Source organism: Falco peregrinus, chromosome 14, assembly GCF_023634155.1.
Source record: "Falco peregrinus isolate bFalPer1 chromosome 14, bFalPer1.pri, whole genome shotgun sequence".
In the NCBI taxonomy this organism is placed as follows: Eukaryota; Metazoa; Chordata; class Aves; order Falconiformes; family Falconidae; genus Falco; species Falco peregrinus.
The window spans coordinates 22,082,376-22,098,767 of record NC_073734.1 but is presented as its reverse complement, the minus strand read 5'-3'; the positions used below and the strand labels follow the sequence as shown (position 1 = coordinate 22,098,767).

The 16,392-nt window shown below is 36.0% G+C and overlaps 2 protein-coding genes across 5 annotated transcripts in view; both read right to left on the bottom strand.

Annotated features, from left to right (window-relative positions):
* NFATC3 (nuclear factor of activated T cells 3) overlaps nt 1-6,471 on the bottom strand; it is a 103,951-nt gene extending 97,480 nt beyond the window's left edge. Inside the window, exon 1 of the mRNA XM_055818898.1 lies at nt 6,444-6,471. Within this exon, the coding sequence (XP_055674873.1) occupies nt 6,444-6,456 (13 nt within the window). The 5' untranslated portion in view covers nt 6,457-6,471. The remainder of the gene's footprint in view (nt 1-6,443) is intronic.
* A 402-nt stretch (nt 6,472-6,873) lies between these two features.
* DUS2 (dihydrouridine synthase 2) overlaps nt 6,874-16,392 on the bottom strand; it is a 27,178-nt gene continuing 17,659 nt past the window's right edge. For all 4 annotated transcript variants that reach the window (XM_055818904.1, XM_055818900.1, XM_055818901.1 and 1 more), the window contains exons 10-16: nt 15,873-15,959; nt 14,395-14,563; nt 13,327-13,448; nt 10,475-10,618; nt 9,255-9,342; nt 8,557-8,630; nt 6,874-7,357 (exon numbers count right to left, since the gene is read on the bottom strand). In XM_055818904.1, coding sequence (XP_055674879.1) covers nt 7,120-7,357; nt 8,557-8,630; nt 9,255-9,342; nt 10,475-10,618; nt 13,327-13,448; nt 14,395-14,563; nt 15,873-15,959 — 922 coding nt within the window. In that variant the 3' untranslated portion in view covers nt 6,874-7,119. The remainder of the gene's footprint in view (nt 7,358-8,556; nt 8,631-9,254; nt 9,343-10,474; nt 10,619-13,326; nt 13,449-14,394; nt 14,564-15,872; nt 15,960-16,392) is intronic.

Below are 16,392 nucleotides of genomic sequence, written 5' to 3'. Positions count from 1 at the left end.
AAGTGAAAAGAGTGAACTGTGTGGGCGACATGTTCTCTCCGACCAGGCGATCTGCTGAACTCACAGGCTGGGCTGAGGGGGAAATAGTACGCATAATGGCAGGCTAGCAGCGATAGGTGAAGATACGAGATGTTTTTAACAGGATGAGGTTAGCTCTTCCTTTCATGGAAATACATCAACCCTTTCTGGAAAATCTCCTTTTCATCTAAATTACTTTTTTTTTTTAAAAAAAAATTAAGATGTATGAAAAAATAACAAAGTGGGGGTGGAACAAATCTGTTTGTCTTCAGTGTGTTTCTCTGCAAGAAGAAATGAAATGGAAACTCAGTCTTCCATCGTACTTTGAGCTCCGTTTCTGTCTGTAACGGAGTGGCATAGGGCATCATTTTAAATAAATTGTGTGTTAGATATTTGTCTCTAACAGAATGGAGATTCCTTCTATTGTGGACTCACAGTTTAAATACTGAATAGCAACATGAGGAAAGTGGCTAAGTGCTGAATCTATGGGTAAATGCTGAACAAGTACTATTGCACAGAAAGATGTCACTGACTAGTTTTCCTTTTTTTTTTTGTCCCCTCTATCCCTTCACCCCAGCATGACTGCCATTACAGGATATGCACACATCTCGGGTCACACTGCATAGTCTGGCACCTATAGCAGTGAGCAAACTGCCACAGATTTTACAGTCTGCTCTGCAACATTTGGCATGCTGATAAAAGTTAATGGGAAAGAAGATAATTTATTAAGTCTCTATTAATTCTGCGTTCATAACACAGTATTTATATGGCCTATGGGCTATAAACATTGCAAGCACTACAACTGTTTTCCATGCTTAGGCAGAGAAAAATATGAAAGTGGGCATCAACTGTAATAAGAGAATGTCACAGGACAACAAGACAGTAAACTAGAATTACAATGTCACTGGTATGACAGGTAGGCATCACGGTCTAACTATACAGTGATTTAGTGGCTTAACCCTGCAGTCTCAATATTCCAACTTTCTGAAATAGTGTGATTCTGATGTCCCTGCAGACACTCCATCTGCCATTCCCTCTCACCTAAGGATCTCAACACTAAATTGAGAATTAACTCAATGTTCAATTAACTTCTGGAAAAAAATTACAAAAACCCCAGCATTATATGCCATACAGGGGAAATAAATGCACGCTTCTGCTGAAGTGAAACAGTCCCATATTGTTTTTAACACTCTTAAGATCTCATGGGTTTTGTGGTTCATATAGGTACCTCTACCCAGACATGTTTACTTGTGTTCTGTCTGGTGTCCATGATTTGGCTCTACTTCAGCACAGTGAGAAGAAAACGATGACAATGGTTTCAGCTTTTAAATTGTTTGCTGCCTGGGACTTAAATGAGCACGTAACTAGAGCAGATACACAGATGGCCAGGAAATTTGCTGTAAATTTTATAATGATTCAGACAGCTAGTGAAACAGTAAAGTACTAAATGGCATTCATGTCTTTGCTGCCTGAGAAACTTAAGAAATTAACTACTACAGTTTTCTCTAAGTAAATAAGTATGCGCTGAATCAAATCACATAAGTCACTGAGAAGCTTCCCAAAGAAGTTTGATTACAGCCTAATTTCTTTTTTTTCTATTTTTCTCAAAATTTTTCAAAAGAACATTTTCTAACACTTGACATTTAAAAAGGTTAAAAAGTACTAGCTTTTAGTTTACTATCTTTGTAACTCTCGCTTTTCTCAGACCACAATTAGGGAAACCATTTTATCAGTTTCTGTTTAACATAAAGACCTATGACCAAATACTAACAATCCTTGCTAACATCTGTAGAGCATAGAATGCTGTGGCAAGTATACAGGCATGCATGGCACATACAGCATCTTAACACTGCACAGATAATCTTACAAATCAACAAAAAAACTTAAATAGGAACAGTAAAATGTTTGTACAGTTTTAAAACTGGTAAGAAGTACAGATTGAAGACCTATATCAAATGTAGTTGTCAGCTCTGCATAATAGAATACTAATCAAAACCCCATGTTCACAACTATAGATAGATTATAACCACTTCAGTTACAATCACCAAGTAATAATTTTTAAAGGTAGTTAAACAGGAAGCTCATTTTTCATAGCAAACAATGACACGCTGAAGCATTTAAAAATTTATGGAGACTATCAAGGAAAAATAAGTTAAAAGCAGTAAAGTGAAAGATTTGTACTACCGTGCTTTGTAAACTCACACAAGAGGCTATGTCTCAGACAATAACTTTCTAAAAATGGAAAACAGAGACTCTCCCACCATGCCAGGGCAAGGGAGAAGTATTTATTTAACTAATAGATATTTAACAGGCAGATTCACATTAACTCCTGCAACACAGTTTCATTTGGGAGCTAAGTGAACACCATAAACGTATACTTTTTAAGCCTCTTCTCATAAAAACACTGAGATTAATGCTCCTTTGAGTAAGGATGACTGGACTAGACTCCCTCTGGAGCTCATCAGTTCTTTTCCTTAACTGACCTAGGCAACTGCTGTTTAACAATACATGAGGCACTCCCTCCTCACCAAAGGCTTTGGGTCTTACTTTTAGTGTTTTTCATCAGCTTTGTCATCAGAAACTCTGAATAAAAGCCTCAAACATTGGCTTCCTGCGCCATGGTACAGATGGAAACTTAAGCCTTACAGGCCACCTCATTGACATAGCTTCTTGACTCGGAGTCCAAATATAAGCAGACTCCTGTTTAGAGAATCAACAGTTCTCAAGTATGTTGAGCTTGTAGATTTGATTAAAGAAGTAGTGAAAAACTGTTTTTGTGAACGAAGACTTCTTTCTAGTTAACACCTGTTTGGGGCCTCTTGCAATCTTGCTAGTTAAGGTCTTTGAAAAGCATGCCCTTCTGCAGGTCATAAAGAGTAAGTAAAACCAAACCAAAACAAAAAACATCCTTACCTCTCCCTCCTCCCCCAGCAACCCAAGGCATGCTCACACTTTGAATCAGAGAGCAGCTGAGCTGACATGTGGCTCACTTGCCAGCTTTCTGAAATTGCAGTACTGGGGAACTCTAGGATTTTGATATTCAAACTCTGTATTGGTACCGCCAACATTTAACCTCACATTCCAGGGCGGGGTTGGGCTCAGAGCCCGGGACATTCCAAAAAGCATTCCAACCAGCAAGGCCCTGGAGGTAGCCCCACAGTGAGCACATCCATGCTAAAAGGCTAGTAAAAATGTCTTTGCATTCCCATTCACATGCATACATGTACGCTACAGGGAGGACAAGTTACAGTTCTCCCCATACCCACGGATCACGCTTTGCAAGGTATGGTTACAAATAGTTTCTGCAGCATCAGTATAAAGAAACAAAAACACAACTGTTTTGTTGCTTGCTTGCTGTAGCCCTGTGACAGAAAAAAACCAGTTGCTTCACTGAGTTCCATAGGATTAATAGTGAAACATTTTCACTAAGCAAATACTTAAAATAGAGCATAGCTTTCATTAGTATTGACCAAGTATCACATTCACACCACAATAAAAAAAAAAAAAAAAAAAAGTTCTCTGAAGTGTGAGGCTAAACATCCTCCAACCCAACTGTGGTCTCAATTGCCACCCTATGCAAGAATGCAGAAGTGCAACGGCTGGATCGTTAAATACTGTACAAGTCAGCGTATTTTTCTGGGAAAAAAAAAAATCTGCCACCTTCTGTTTATGAAAGGTACAGCAGAAAAGAGAACCACAGGAGAAACTCGTACAGATGAGTCACATGTGTAGTTTGCTGGTTTAAAACATTAGTTTAAAACTAATATGAATAGAACAATTTCTAGAAAGAAAGTACCAGTCACTAAAGCAATTACTTTAAAACCAGTGCTGAGAAGGGAACGTACGTGGCAAATACAATTATCCTATCTATAGAACTGGTTAGGATGAATTGAATGATCAAAGTAGGACAGTAAGTCACACGTGAGTTGTAACAGAGTTGAGAGGAATGAAAGTATGTAGCAAAGTCATTAATTCAAAACATTCTGACATGCGCACGCACATATATTACAATTGCAACTCTTCTTTAGTTCTTTTTGAAACTCATCAAGGGTGCCAAACACGTTGTGCTTTCTAGCCATTTGCCAGAATTTACAGCCCTTCTATATTTAGCATTGAATGCTCATTCCAACAGAGTGACTCCTCACTCTCATCGCCACATGCTCTGTTTGGCCTAGCTATGGCCATCCATAATTACAGCACAGACAGCCTCATTAATGTATACAACTATTACAACGAACTAGAAGGAGTAATTGCAAGCATGAGTACCACATAAGAATTTAAGTAAGGATTTAAAAACATTTAAAAACATTTGAAAACTTATCAGAAAACAGAAACACCCCTCCCCAAAATTTTAGCACCCATTTGATTTAATATAAATACAATACATATACTTTGCAGACTAGTGTTAATATAGTACTTGTTTCAGCTCACAGAGGACTATATATCCAGTATTCTCCAGTTCTCTCCATCAACACAACCAAGGCACACATTCTGTAACATCAGATGACAAGTAAAGCATCTACATGCTAGGGTATTCACACAACCTCAGATTTTTAGGTAACTATGTTCAGCTACAGCTCCATGTGAATTTCTGACAGCACACTGCTGAAATCTGTTCAGATGTTCATCATAAAACTGAATTTTACACATTCCCAAGTGCCCCTGGAGTCACCTATCTCTCACAGTAAACATGTGCTCTGAATTGCATTTTAAGTCAATTGCTGGAAAGAAACAATGTGAAAAGTCTACATAGGCTACACCCTGCTAAGGAGACAGGAAAGATGCACGTTCACATCACATGACAAAACACCAGGAGTAAAAAAGAAAAGGTACAAATACTGTCATGAAGGCCTTGGCTCCTATACTGAATGATTCTATCTCTTTTCTGAAAGAGGTCCATATCAGCAGTAGCAGAATTCCTCCTTATTGATTAATTTTTTTTTTTTTTTTTGGGGGGGGGGGGCTTTTTTATAAGCCAAAACAGAAACTACACACTTCCTATGGTTGGCTTCTCTACAAATCCGTCCCAATCCACTGTAATTTCTAGCAACCCATAGTAATTGCTGTCACACAAGTCCACACAAGCACCACCACCTATAATAATTGGGCTTTATCCAAAGATTAAATTTTAATTTTAGACAAACAATGATGACAAGAGACGAAGCCAGATTCTTCTAAGCGGCAGGACAAGAGACAATGAGCACAAACCGAAATAGAGAACAGTCCATGTAGACACAAGAAGAAAAAAAATGACTTTTTTTTACCGCAAGTGCGATCAAACACTGGAACAGGCTGCCAAGAAAGGTTGTCAACAGAGCCTCAGTCCTTGGAGAGATGTGAAACGCAGCTAGACACAGTTCCTGGGAAACTTGCTCTAGTTGACCTTGCTTTGAGCACAGGGGTTGGACCAGATGCTCCCATCTCCAGTGGTCCCTTCCAAGCTCAAATATTTTATGATATTAGACCTTGTAAGCCATACTTCTAGCAGGATCTAAGAATCACTTTTTTTTTCCCTATTACTCTATGATGGCTCCAAAGAGTCCTGACAAAACCAAGAGAGCACTCACAACAGCAAAATGGCTGCTTCCAAACTTTCTGATTAATACTGCTAATTCTTTTGCTCCTTCAGAGTAAAATTCTAGTGCTCAAATTATAGCAAATATAAGTATATTTAACTGCATTTACTGCAGTGTACAAAATGAAAAAACTTTCTTCTTAGACCACACAGATTTACTATAAATTACTCTGATCTAAACAGCAGACATATTAAATATGAAGACACATCTATTTAATTTCACAATCCTGAACATTATTTGGTGAGATATTGTTCTTCTATTGTAAAAGAATGGTTTAGCACTATCACTTGAGGAAGAAGATTCAGATTTTTAAATAGGAAGACTATTTATGAACTACATCCAAATGAATTATATTTTGTATGTTCTTAATACAAAATACTTTATAGAGATCATGGCATGATATCTCTGCCATTTTGTTTTCAGACCAGAACCGATAATCTGAAGATCTCTCACCCTGTTGAGGGATACTAAACCACCACTTCAATACCCCATTAATAACCGGAATCCCTAAATTCTCCTAATTCATTAGAACATTCTTTTGGAGATTCAAAACTTTAATTTAAATCGGACAAGCTCAGCTGGATTGCCATGAAATCAGACTGGATCTGCATCCTCTCTTGGCATATAGCACGTACTTACGGTTTACCTTAATAGTAAGTTATGATGATGGCAAATTTAAGAAGAGAACATGTGCTTTTGATTAAGACCACCAGTATCACCAGCTAAATACTGAGGCAAACTAGGTCACATTTCAAGAACAAACACATAAGGCTGTATTTGGATGCCTGCTTTTGCAATTAATACACATGTAGACATATACTAGAACTTCCAAGTTCCAAATACCTTCACTCAACAAAAACATGGCTACCAGGCTCAGCTCCAATTCCTTACTGGAAAGGCACAACTGTAATACCTAAGACCCAAAAAGGATGGTTAATTCTATCGTCATATTTCTGGAGGGTAAACTGTAAAAGAAATTATGAAAGAAGAATGTTATTTTCATGCTTATTGTTATAATTTCTAAGTCCTCCTCCCTGCAAAAACCTTTTTCTTGATGTCAATAAAGCTTGCAAGACATGCATAAAACTCATTTGACAAAATCATGTCTACTTGGCTACTAATATTTTCCTACATTAATTTTTCTGATTAACTACATAGTTCCATAATAAACCCATTTGCTTGTGGACGATGTATTCATGCATCTCGTACCAGCACACTGCAGACTTCTTAAAAATAAAAAATAGGTAATAAAACCAACAACAAAATTGCTTTTAAAATATTTGATATTTTTTAAAAATTTATTATTTGGGATACTCTTAATGTTCTTTAAAATCAAGTTGCTAATTTATCCTGTCTGAAAGGCACCATAGGGACCATGAGTGGTGAACAGTAAACATCTCATTGGCACTTTTACAGCTGGGGAATTTACCAGTCTCTGAGATAATCCAAATGAAATGTGAACAGCAAGATATATAAACAGGAGCTAATCTGTAGCGGCACAGGTGTGAAACCTCTAATTTCCATGCTATCGTGGCACCTTAGGCACATTAATGTCAGAAGTTTCTTCAATAAAGTTAGCTTTTTTATGGGAAGGCTCAGCAAGGTCTTCTCCATGGTCTCTGTTATTCAAGCTCTCCTGATCTTCCCTCTTGCGTTTGTTAATCAGGTGATTTTCACCCTCACACAGCTTTCCCTCTGGGACACCCAATGTTCTCAGGCAGACAATAGCTGCAGCCTGTTCTGCTAGTTTCTTTGACTTGTCCCTGAAGAGCAAGCAGATAGAGCACAGGTAAAAGTAGAAACAAGTCTCTACACTGCCAAGAGACAATCAATTTCCTGTCTCTGATGCAACATCATGAAATAAAAGGCATTTGTAGTCATCTCACAGCAGAACAAAAAAATAGGTCAGTTAATCACATGAATCTTGCTAGACATCAGTGTTGGTGCATCACTCCTGATGTAATATTCCTAGAAAATCTGCTTCTGTCATGTCTTGTGTCTCAAACACTCTTCATTTCAAAGTTATAAAGTCAAGGTGTGTTTGGCCCAAGTGACTGCAATCCTCAGAAAGTTAACTTTTACAAATACAATTACTAAACAAAACTGAGTTTTGAAGGCTCGTTTTTCTTGAAAGATAGCCTGGCTCAAGCAGCAACTGTTTCATAATAATAAAAGTTCTGTCATTTCCAACAGGGACTGCAGATTATACATTTGTGAAATTCAGCATTTGAAAACCATTTTCTTTGCAAAGTTTCATATCAGCATTTGAAAACCATTTTCTTTGCGAAGTTTCATATCAGCTGAGCTTAACTTCCTAAAGTCTCTGAACAGGATGTACAAACACCAGTAACTGTTGCGTGCATTTGTCCTCTTTAAAATGTTCAATGCTGAGCTCTAGCTTTGCAGTTAAATCAAGATCAACTTAGGTGTAAATGCCTGAAGTCAACTCCAGTATTACTACATGATTGTATGAAATGCTGTCATGAAATTTTAGAGCAGCCCTGGATGAGACTGTTGATTAACTGTGATCTCTGAGAAGCCACTAAACTGTCCTCTGCCTCACTGTACATAAGACACTTTATTGTGACTTGTTATTGAGAATGGATCTGCTGTAGTGGCTGAAGACATTTTCCCCTCCACCTCCCTTGGTTAGTTTCTGAGCAGTTCACAGACACAGCTGGATCAGGTCTCCTATTTGCTGCCCCTTTGTGGGCCAATATACTATGTGAATTAAAATCTGTAACTGTTTACTTGATTATGCCAAATCTTACTTCTTCTCACAATAATTTCTCAGAAATTTTTAATCCTTTCTCCCCCCCAGAGGTAGCTTTAGAAGGTAGCTTTTAGCTGACTTTGATAAAAGTCAATTGGAATAAACTGGAGTACCCTTTCACTGCAAGTTTTAAGCAACATTTCAGAAACAATTACAATACAGCTGCTAAAACCATTAAAGATAGCTTACCACAGAGTTGATCGGTATTTTTGCTCAGCTACTGTCACTACTGAACAAAATAATTTATCCAGTGGTCTTTGAACCTGGAGAAAAAAAGAATTAAAAGGAAGGGGAATGTCAAAAAACAATCATGTCATTTACAGAACAAACAACATTGCCAAGGTTCCTTGTTTTTCTTGTCTTTATACCACAGTCAAGTAACACCTTCAAAATTACTGTAATTCATACCAGAAATTTAACCTTGTGTATTTAAGATTAAAAAATAAGAAGCTGTCCAAGCTGCAAATCTTTTTGCTTAGAAAAACCCAAACAACAAATAACGTCCCCATCTAACAAAGCAATTGCTCCTGTCCAGTATAGTTTCTACTTATAACAGTGTGCAACAACAGAGAAAACATTCTGAATCCAAATTCTTTAAATCACAGAAGTACTAAAAGAAAGTCTGTCGTGGACTCCTATGTAATCACTTGCAGTTGCAGCAACTTCTTTCATACATGAATAAAAGCGACACTGACTTTTAAATTTTTACTTTCTAATAAAATAAGGTGCTATTTCCGTATATATGTGTATCACTATTTCTGAAGCTGCCTATTCAAAAACTATGCCAGACTGGTAAGCAGAATTTTTCACTACCTTGAGTCCTAAATTAGACAATTTCGTAAACAATGCAGAGGAAGAGGTTTGAAAGGGTTTCTTCATTGACTCACAGTTTCATAAACAGGCTGAGGATGCTTTTCTTTCCTACACCATTCCAGAAGATACATTTTTGGAGTAATCTGTGGTGGATATTCTCGCCTAGACAGAAAAATTTGTGGTCAACCACTGTGCATAGCGTTCTATTTTAAAACAAATTGTGCTGCTTGTTATACTACTTCTACCAGTTATACTTCGTGGTTTAATTTTACAGCTCAAATTATGAGAAAAACGCTGCTTCCTTATTAGATAATTCAAGTAATATGTCTGACATAACATCTAAAATAAAATGTAAACTTGTCTATTAATTCTTTCCAAACATTCACATTCTGTAGTATTACAACAAGAGAAAAGATACTTACCAGAAAGGAGATGCTAACTAAATATATGACACAGAAGAGAGATACAGCTTGACACTGCTTATTATAAGCAATAACATAAGATTAAACACTAGAAGAAAGAAAAGAAGCTGCTTCTGTTATGAAAGAGTTATCAAATAAAAAGGAGCAGTTGTCATTGATTCAGTTACTGACATGGAACTACAGCCCCTTGTATTTAGCAGAAAACAGAAATACTATTATGACTGGATTTGAGGAGCATTTTATATCACACCTCTTCTTGAGCTGTTTGAAAGACTTAATAGCAAAAATAGCAAGAATAACAAACATGGGTATAATATGGAAAGTAAGAGCAATTCTATAGGCTTCACAGATTATTATCAAAGGTTACTTAAAAGAATATTGTACATAACTCCATGAACTACTTTGTCAAGGAATACCTTATTAGTGGAATACGTTTAGAAGACTGCAGATGAGCACATATTTTTATCTGCTTAGAAAAGAGTATTATGAAGTTTGTGCAGGTCATAAAAAGTATTTATTTAAATCTCACTACAAATAACTGAAGTCTTTATCTTTGTATATACTCACATTCTTCTACATACAGATGTTTGAATTTTTTTTTAAATCGCTCAGCACTTTTAATATGTTAACTGAGAGAATTCAGCAGTCTCAGGAAGCCCAGAACTGAAGAACATCTTACAACATCCAAACAGCACAGGAAAAGTGGTGATGCTAGGGATTATGTCATGATGTACATAAATTCCTTCATAAAAATCCACTCAGTAAGAGCTGATACGTAAACTGTTATATTCAAAAAAACTTTAAGGCTTTGTCACATTCACAGGTTTTATTTACAGATGCAAGATAGTGAAAAACTTAATTTGCGTGCTTACTTGTCAAATCTAACAGCCATTTTTATTACATCTGGATCTTCCATTTGGTCATCTTCATCTTGTGTCTCAGTTTCTAATGATGCTTTCTTTGCTTCAAAAACAGCTGTTGTTTCTTCATAGAAGTCAGCCATTTCAAAGACTTCACTATTCAAACAGAATTCCTTTGTATTAGAGATCAGATTATAATTTTTTGTATCATATTATGATAAAAGTATAGAAATCAGTTGCATTTAAATAGAGTGTATGTGTACACGGAATTACATGAATGTATGGCAATATTCTGCACAGTGAGATTATATTGTTTCTCCTCCAATTCTTATCAGACACTGTTGAGCTACAAGTAGAAAAAGAATGTTCTCATTTCCAGCACTATATATTCAACTTATAGCCTGAAAGCCCAGCAGAATCAATCAGAAATACAGGTCCTGCAATATTCAAGTTATTAGCTCAATTACTGACTTGCAGGTGAACGAATTGGCAAAGAGCATCTCCAAGTGACTCCGGGTGCATCTGCTCCACAAGGGCAACACAAATGCAAAGTAGAAAAGAGATTCTTCTCCTAATTTTAGTATTTAAAAATACTATAAGCAATAAACCCCATAACATCAAAATACCTTAAAATCTCAGATTTTCTGACTTCAGAGTATTATTCACAAGCCCCAATACAAAGCAGGAAGCAACTAGTATTTGTGTCAAATGAAAAAGCCTCAAATCCTTTTAAATTTCAGATCCATGGCAGGCTGCATGTAGTTTGAAAAACGGAGAGCATTCTTTTTCTACAAATAACAACAAAACCTGCAGCAAAAGAAAACTTTTAATTTCTGACTGCTACGAGAACCCTCATAGCAGTTCATAGTAGGAGAGCGTAGTAGCAGAGCATAGTTCATAGTAGGAGGCTGTTCAACAACAAAATAATTCTGGCCACAAAGCCATCTCCAATGCTCTAAGTGGAAAAGCAATGAAGCTGAATAATGCTAACTGATGCCTCTAGAAGATAACTTATTTTGTACTGTTACGTACATTTTTTTTGCCTGAAATGCAGCAGGCTGTTCTCTTGCATTGAGTACTGAGGTTAAAACCCCTAATGGCTGTAACATCCCGTCACCACCAGGAGACAGCAGTACTAACATTTTTTGTCTGAAGATGTGTATGTAACTACATATTAGATAACTGAACGTTCCTCAGTTAGCTGGACATTAAACAGGCTGTTTAGAACATTGGTTAAAAAACTGAGTCTGCTGAGAGAAAGCAGTTTTAAAAACTTTCAAGTGGCTCTGTCCTGCTCTCATGCACACACGCTGCTCAAGCTGATTTTGAAATTGGTATTGCATCACATGTACAAAAGCTGATTATGTTCAATTTTGGAAGCCCCTAAAGAATTGTTACACATAGCACATAAACCCAGAAGTTTTACACTACACCTCTATCCAGTGTTTATGTGTATAAACTGTTACTCTTCTAATTACCTATTTAAAGGCTTGCCTCTTACCTCACAATTTATTTTCTTTACATACTACGCATTACTGTTCATTCATTAGAGAACATCACCACCTTTTTGGCTAAGATTTATTTGAAGTTGTAAAAGATTGTTTCAGTTTCAATCTAGACTATATCTCTTCTAATCAAATTGATAAATTATAAGCAAAATAGATGAACGATTTTTAGTACCGTAACTTACTATTAACTTCTGCAATGTAAAAAGTAACTTGCAAAGTTTAAATGTTGTTCATGGATTACAGTGCTCCTATAATTATGAATAATGAAGACTAGCTCCTTTTACATATAAAATGCAAATTCCTTTCATTGTATTGTAATGAAACAATCATGGATGACAGTGTTTATAGAGAGCCAAAACTGATAAATCACAACAAAATGGCAAAAGGATTGCAGGCATTTCCATTCATTTTGAACATGAACAGAATGCTGATTAGGGTTTGCTGGAAAACAATAACTCCATTTGCAAAATATTTCAAGCTTTCAACATTTCTATCCATTTTCATACACATAACAGTTTCAGACTGTTTATTTTATAAAAACAAAGAGACTCTCTTGCCTTCCATTCCATCAGAAGGATAATTACAGCACACAACATGGATATGACACACGCAAGCTCAGACCTCTATTTTGTTCAGTTTGGGATGGGTCCAAACTGGATTCCCCTCCATCCTGCGTGACTTCTTTAATCACATGTCTATTTTATGATTTCTCTCAAACTTTCCTTCTTCCTTTTCTGTCTTTGCCTTTGAGAAATTTCATCCAGACTGTTTCAGGTGTCCAGGATGAAAAGACTCATTAAAGCTACTGTATTTCCTCAAAACGGTTGTCAGCATCCATTACGGTATTGCAGGTATGAAAAGCAGCACGAAAGAAATATATTTAAGTATCATATGGGTGACCTTCATAAATTATTCTGAGTTTATCTCTAAGTGTTCATTCAAAACAAATATCTTGTCATAAATAAAACCCCACATGAAAAAGGGAAAATTAAAACAGGTAAGTATCTCTGGAAGATGACAAGCTCCTACACACTATTAGCCTCCAGTCTAACACTAGAGAATGCTGAAACTCTTCTTAATCAGTTAATGCAAATATTGGATAAATGCCTGTCACTCCGTGAAGTTTTATGAAATCAGTATGTTGAATACATAGACAGTTTTAGGGTTAAAGCTTTAACATCTGAGCATGATAGAAACACAAAAAGGTTAATTGTATTATTCCACGTCACTAACTGGATTTGGTTTTGTTGTTTGGTTTATTTTCGAGTTTTATGAAATGCCATACAGTGCTACAGACAAAGAACTGGTTTGCAAGTTTGGCAGAGTGCAATTCCTATTTCTGAAGTACACGCTTACCAGATCTCCTGTGTGGACTGCGCAGCATGGAGCTTCTTACCCTGAGTAGTTTCCAGCTGTTCCCTCAACATCTGACACAAACAATATTTTGTGTTGGTATAGTGATTATCGTATCTCACTGCCTGAAGGAGAGAGACAAAGTATATAAACCCATGCCAAATGTATCTTATATAATGCTCATGTCTCTCAATGAATTACAGAATTACTTTTGAAAGGTAAACCAGAACGCACAGTTTCCTCAATAACATATTCAAACCTACTTATGAATGTGAGTATTAATCTGTTTTGGCATGCTTTCATGAACAGAAGTTCAACTTATTCATATACTTATGAAGAAAGGGTTGACCAGTTGACCGTAACTGACTAGCAATGCAGTGATATTTCAAAACCAAAAAAAATTTAACTTGATGACAGATCAAAGCCAGATTTCTGATTAATTTCCTATTATGTTATTAAAATTGTATATTTTGAAGAGTAGATAAAACTTTATATATGGAGCTACTACAATACAGCATCACTCTGTTGGCAAATCATTCGCTTTGCTTCCCTGCTGTTAAAAATTCTTGACAGTATTTGTAAAAAGCAATTAATTTCTAAAAATGAATTAAGCAACAACTGAGTATTTAATATTCCTTCACTTTTCTGTTCAGTATTATTTGCACAACTGTAACATTAACAGAGTTGGCCTACATCTCATTATCTTTTCAAATTCCTAGACATTTTTAGATAGCCTTGTAAGCCTCATAAATGTTCCCAAGAAACTAGGGCTAAAAAGCATGGTACAAAAGATACCATGGTACATAATGTACATGGTACATAATGTACAAGGTACATAATGATCAGGAAAAACTGTTTTCTGAACACAGACTTCTGAACATTTTTTTTTCTGAAGAAAATAAAACAGAGGAAGCAGTGGTTGATTTGTTAGACTCGTGTCACACACAATATGTTAAAATACCCCCAGAGCCCAAGTCTTCAAAATGAAGAGGAGTTAAGATACTGTAGTAAGATTTGGATTAGCAGTCCTAAACAATGTTAACTACAAGTAAGATCTTCCAAAAAACATACGTATTTGATGTAATCTTGCATGACTTCCTTCAAGGGGAAAAGACCTTCTTTTCTGAAGATAGATGGGTTCCACATGGCAGCACGAGCTATCATTACTGATGAGGCAGCTGTTGCTTTCTGAAAGGTCTCAATGTCTGTATATTCTTTGATGAAGTCATGAGATCCTCCACTAAAAATTAACATCATTTTTATAATCATGAAAGTATTATTTGCTATTACTTGTGCTTTACACAGCCTTGTATTTTCAGTGTGATATTACACTAACAGTGGCAGAGTCTATTTAGGACATTATGTCAAACCTGCGGGGTCTGAGAGTTTTACTAGAACTTATTGAAACAAAAACAAAAAAATATATAATATTTGTCATTATCTGCATACTTCCCTTAAAAACAGAAGACTTTTCATGAAGAAAGAATATAGTTTGTGTTCTATGCAAACTGTGTGCTTTCACAGAGTTCTTAATAGATAAGGCTCACAGAGAATCACTTCTATGTTATTTCAAAAATGGTACCTTGTCATTGCCAGTTCTGTAACCTTCAACTGCATGCTTATTCTCTTGGCATAAGTGATACTGAAAACAAGTTAAGTATGGACAGCATCCCTTTCACTCTGGCACTAATATACGGCCAGTAACTACAAGTAATACTTCTCGATCAGTCACAGAACACTTTGAACTTAAAAGAAGGTTGCACTGCTTCTGTTGTACTGCCTCTGCTTTCAAGTCAGCAAGCCAGATGTGTTAGCAAGCAAAACGGACACTCAAACCACTTTTCCTTTCTCTTAAAAATTCTCTTCTCCACATCTCTTCAATGTAAAATAAAAGTTGGACTTTTGAACTAAAAACAGTAGGATCTTTATCCCTTCAAAAGTAGAAACACTGTCAAATTCAAAATAAAAACTAGAGAATCATAAATTACTTTAAAACCAGACATTTATATTGTGAAGACAGAACAAGCAAGCTTCCTGCACTAACAAAAGATTATTCCATAAACACAGCACCATTCTAGAAATCAGAGTATCAATTCAAATTTTCTTGCCCTCTTTTAGCACCATTCTACTTCCTTTTATTCACTCCTGTATATTTCCTGACTAAGCTTGAGGTACAAGTAGTTAAAATTCTCAAATAAGTTACGGCAGGGATCAAATATATTTAATCAGCAGGATTCCAAGTTGCACATTTATATTTCTTTAGAAAGGGAAAATTTCACTAAGTGGATTTAAAACAAAGACCATATCCTTTCCAGAGAACCATAAAAAACCCAGGACTGCTAAGGATTAATTAGAAGCAATTTATCAACAATAAACCTCTGATTTTTTATATCTTAATTGCACTTTGCATCATAAGAAGTACTCATACAGAGCTGACTCTTGTGACATGCATAAAATCTAAGAAAAATTGATAACCTCATCTTTTACCTAGGCAAACAAAGGATTCCTGGCAACGCACAATGTGAGTTTTGCTTTTAAGTCCAACTTACTTTGCTATTACTGGAATGGAGACTGCTTCAGATATGGCTTTGATCACATCACAGTGGACAGGGTGCTGAGGCCTCTCCTCCTTCTTCCTTTCCAACAAACAAAAAAAGGCAAGACCCAAGATTTCCTACGGAACTTGCAGATATCCAAATCACAGCAGACATGACTCAAGGATAATTGGTACATACTTATTTCCACTTATTTACTTTATATATTTGAAGTAATTTTCCCTTTTTTTATTTAAGCACAAGATAACTTTTTCATATCAAATAAATTTTAAAACATTGTTACTGTAACTCTATATCCAGATAAGCAGCATTTTTAGATACAGAGTATGCAAGATAATTCTAGTTTTATTCGGTCTTGCAGACAAAAATTTTAGAGAAATAGCAGCAAGTGGTTCAGTTCTTTAATTATTGGCCTGATTTTCTACACTGATTTAGTTAAAAGTTGAAATTAGAACCGTGTATTACATGTAGAGTACACTCCGGTCATATCTTAACTGTACCACATTTGTCAGCA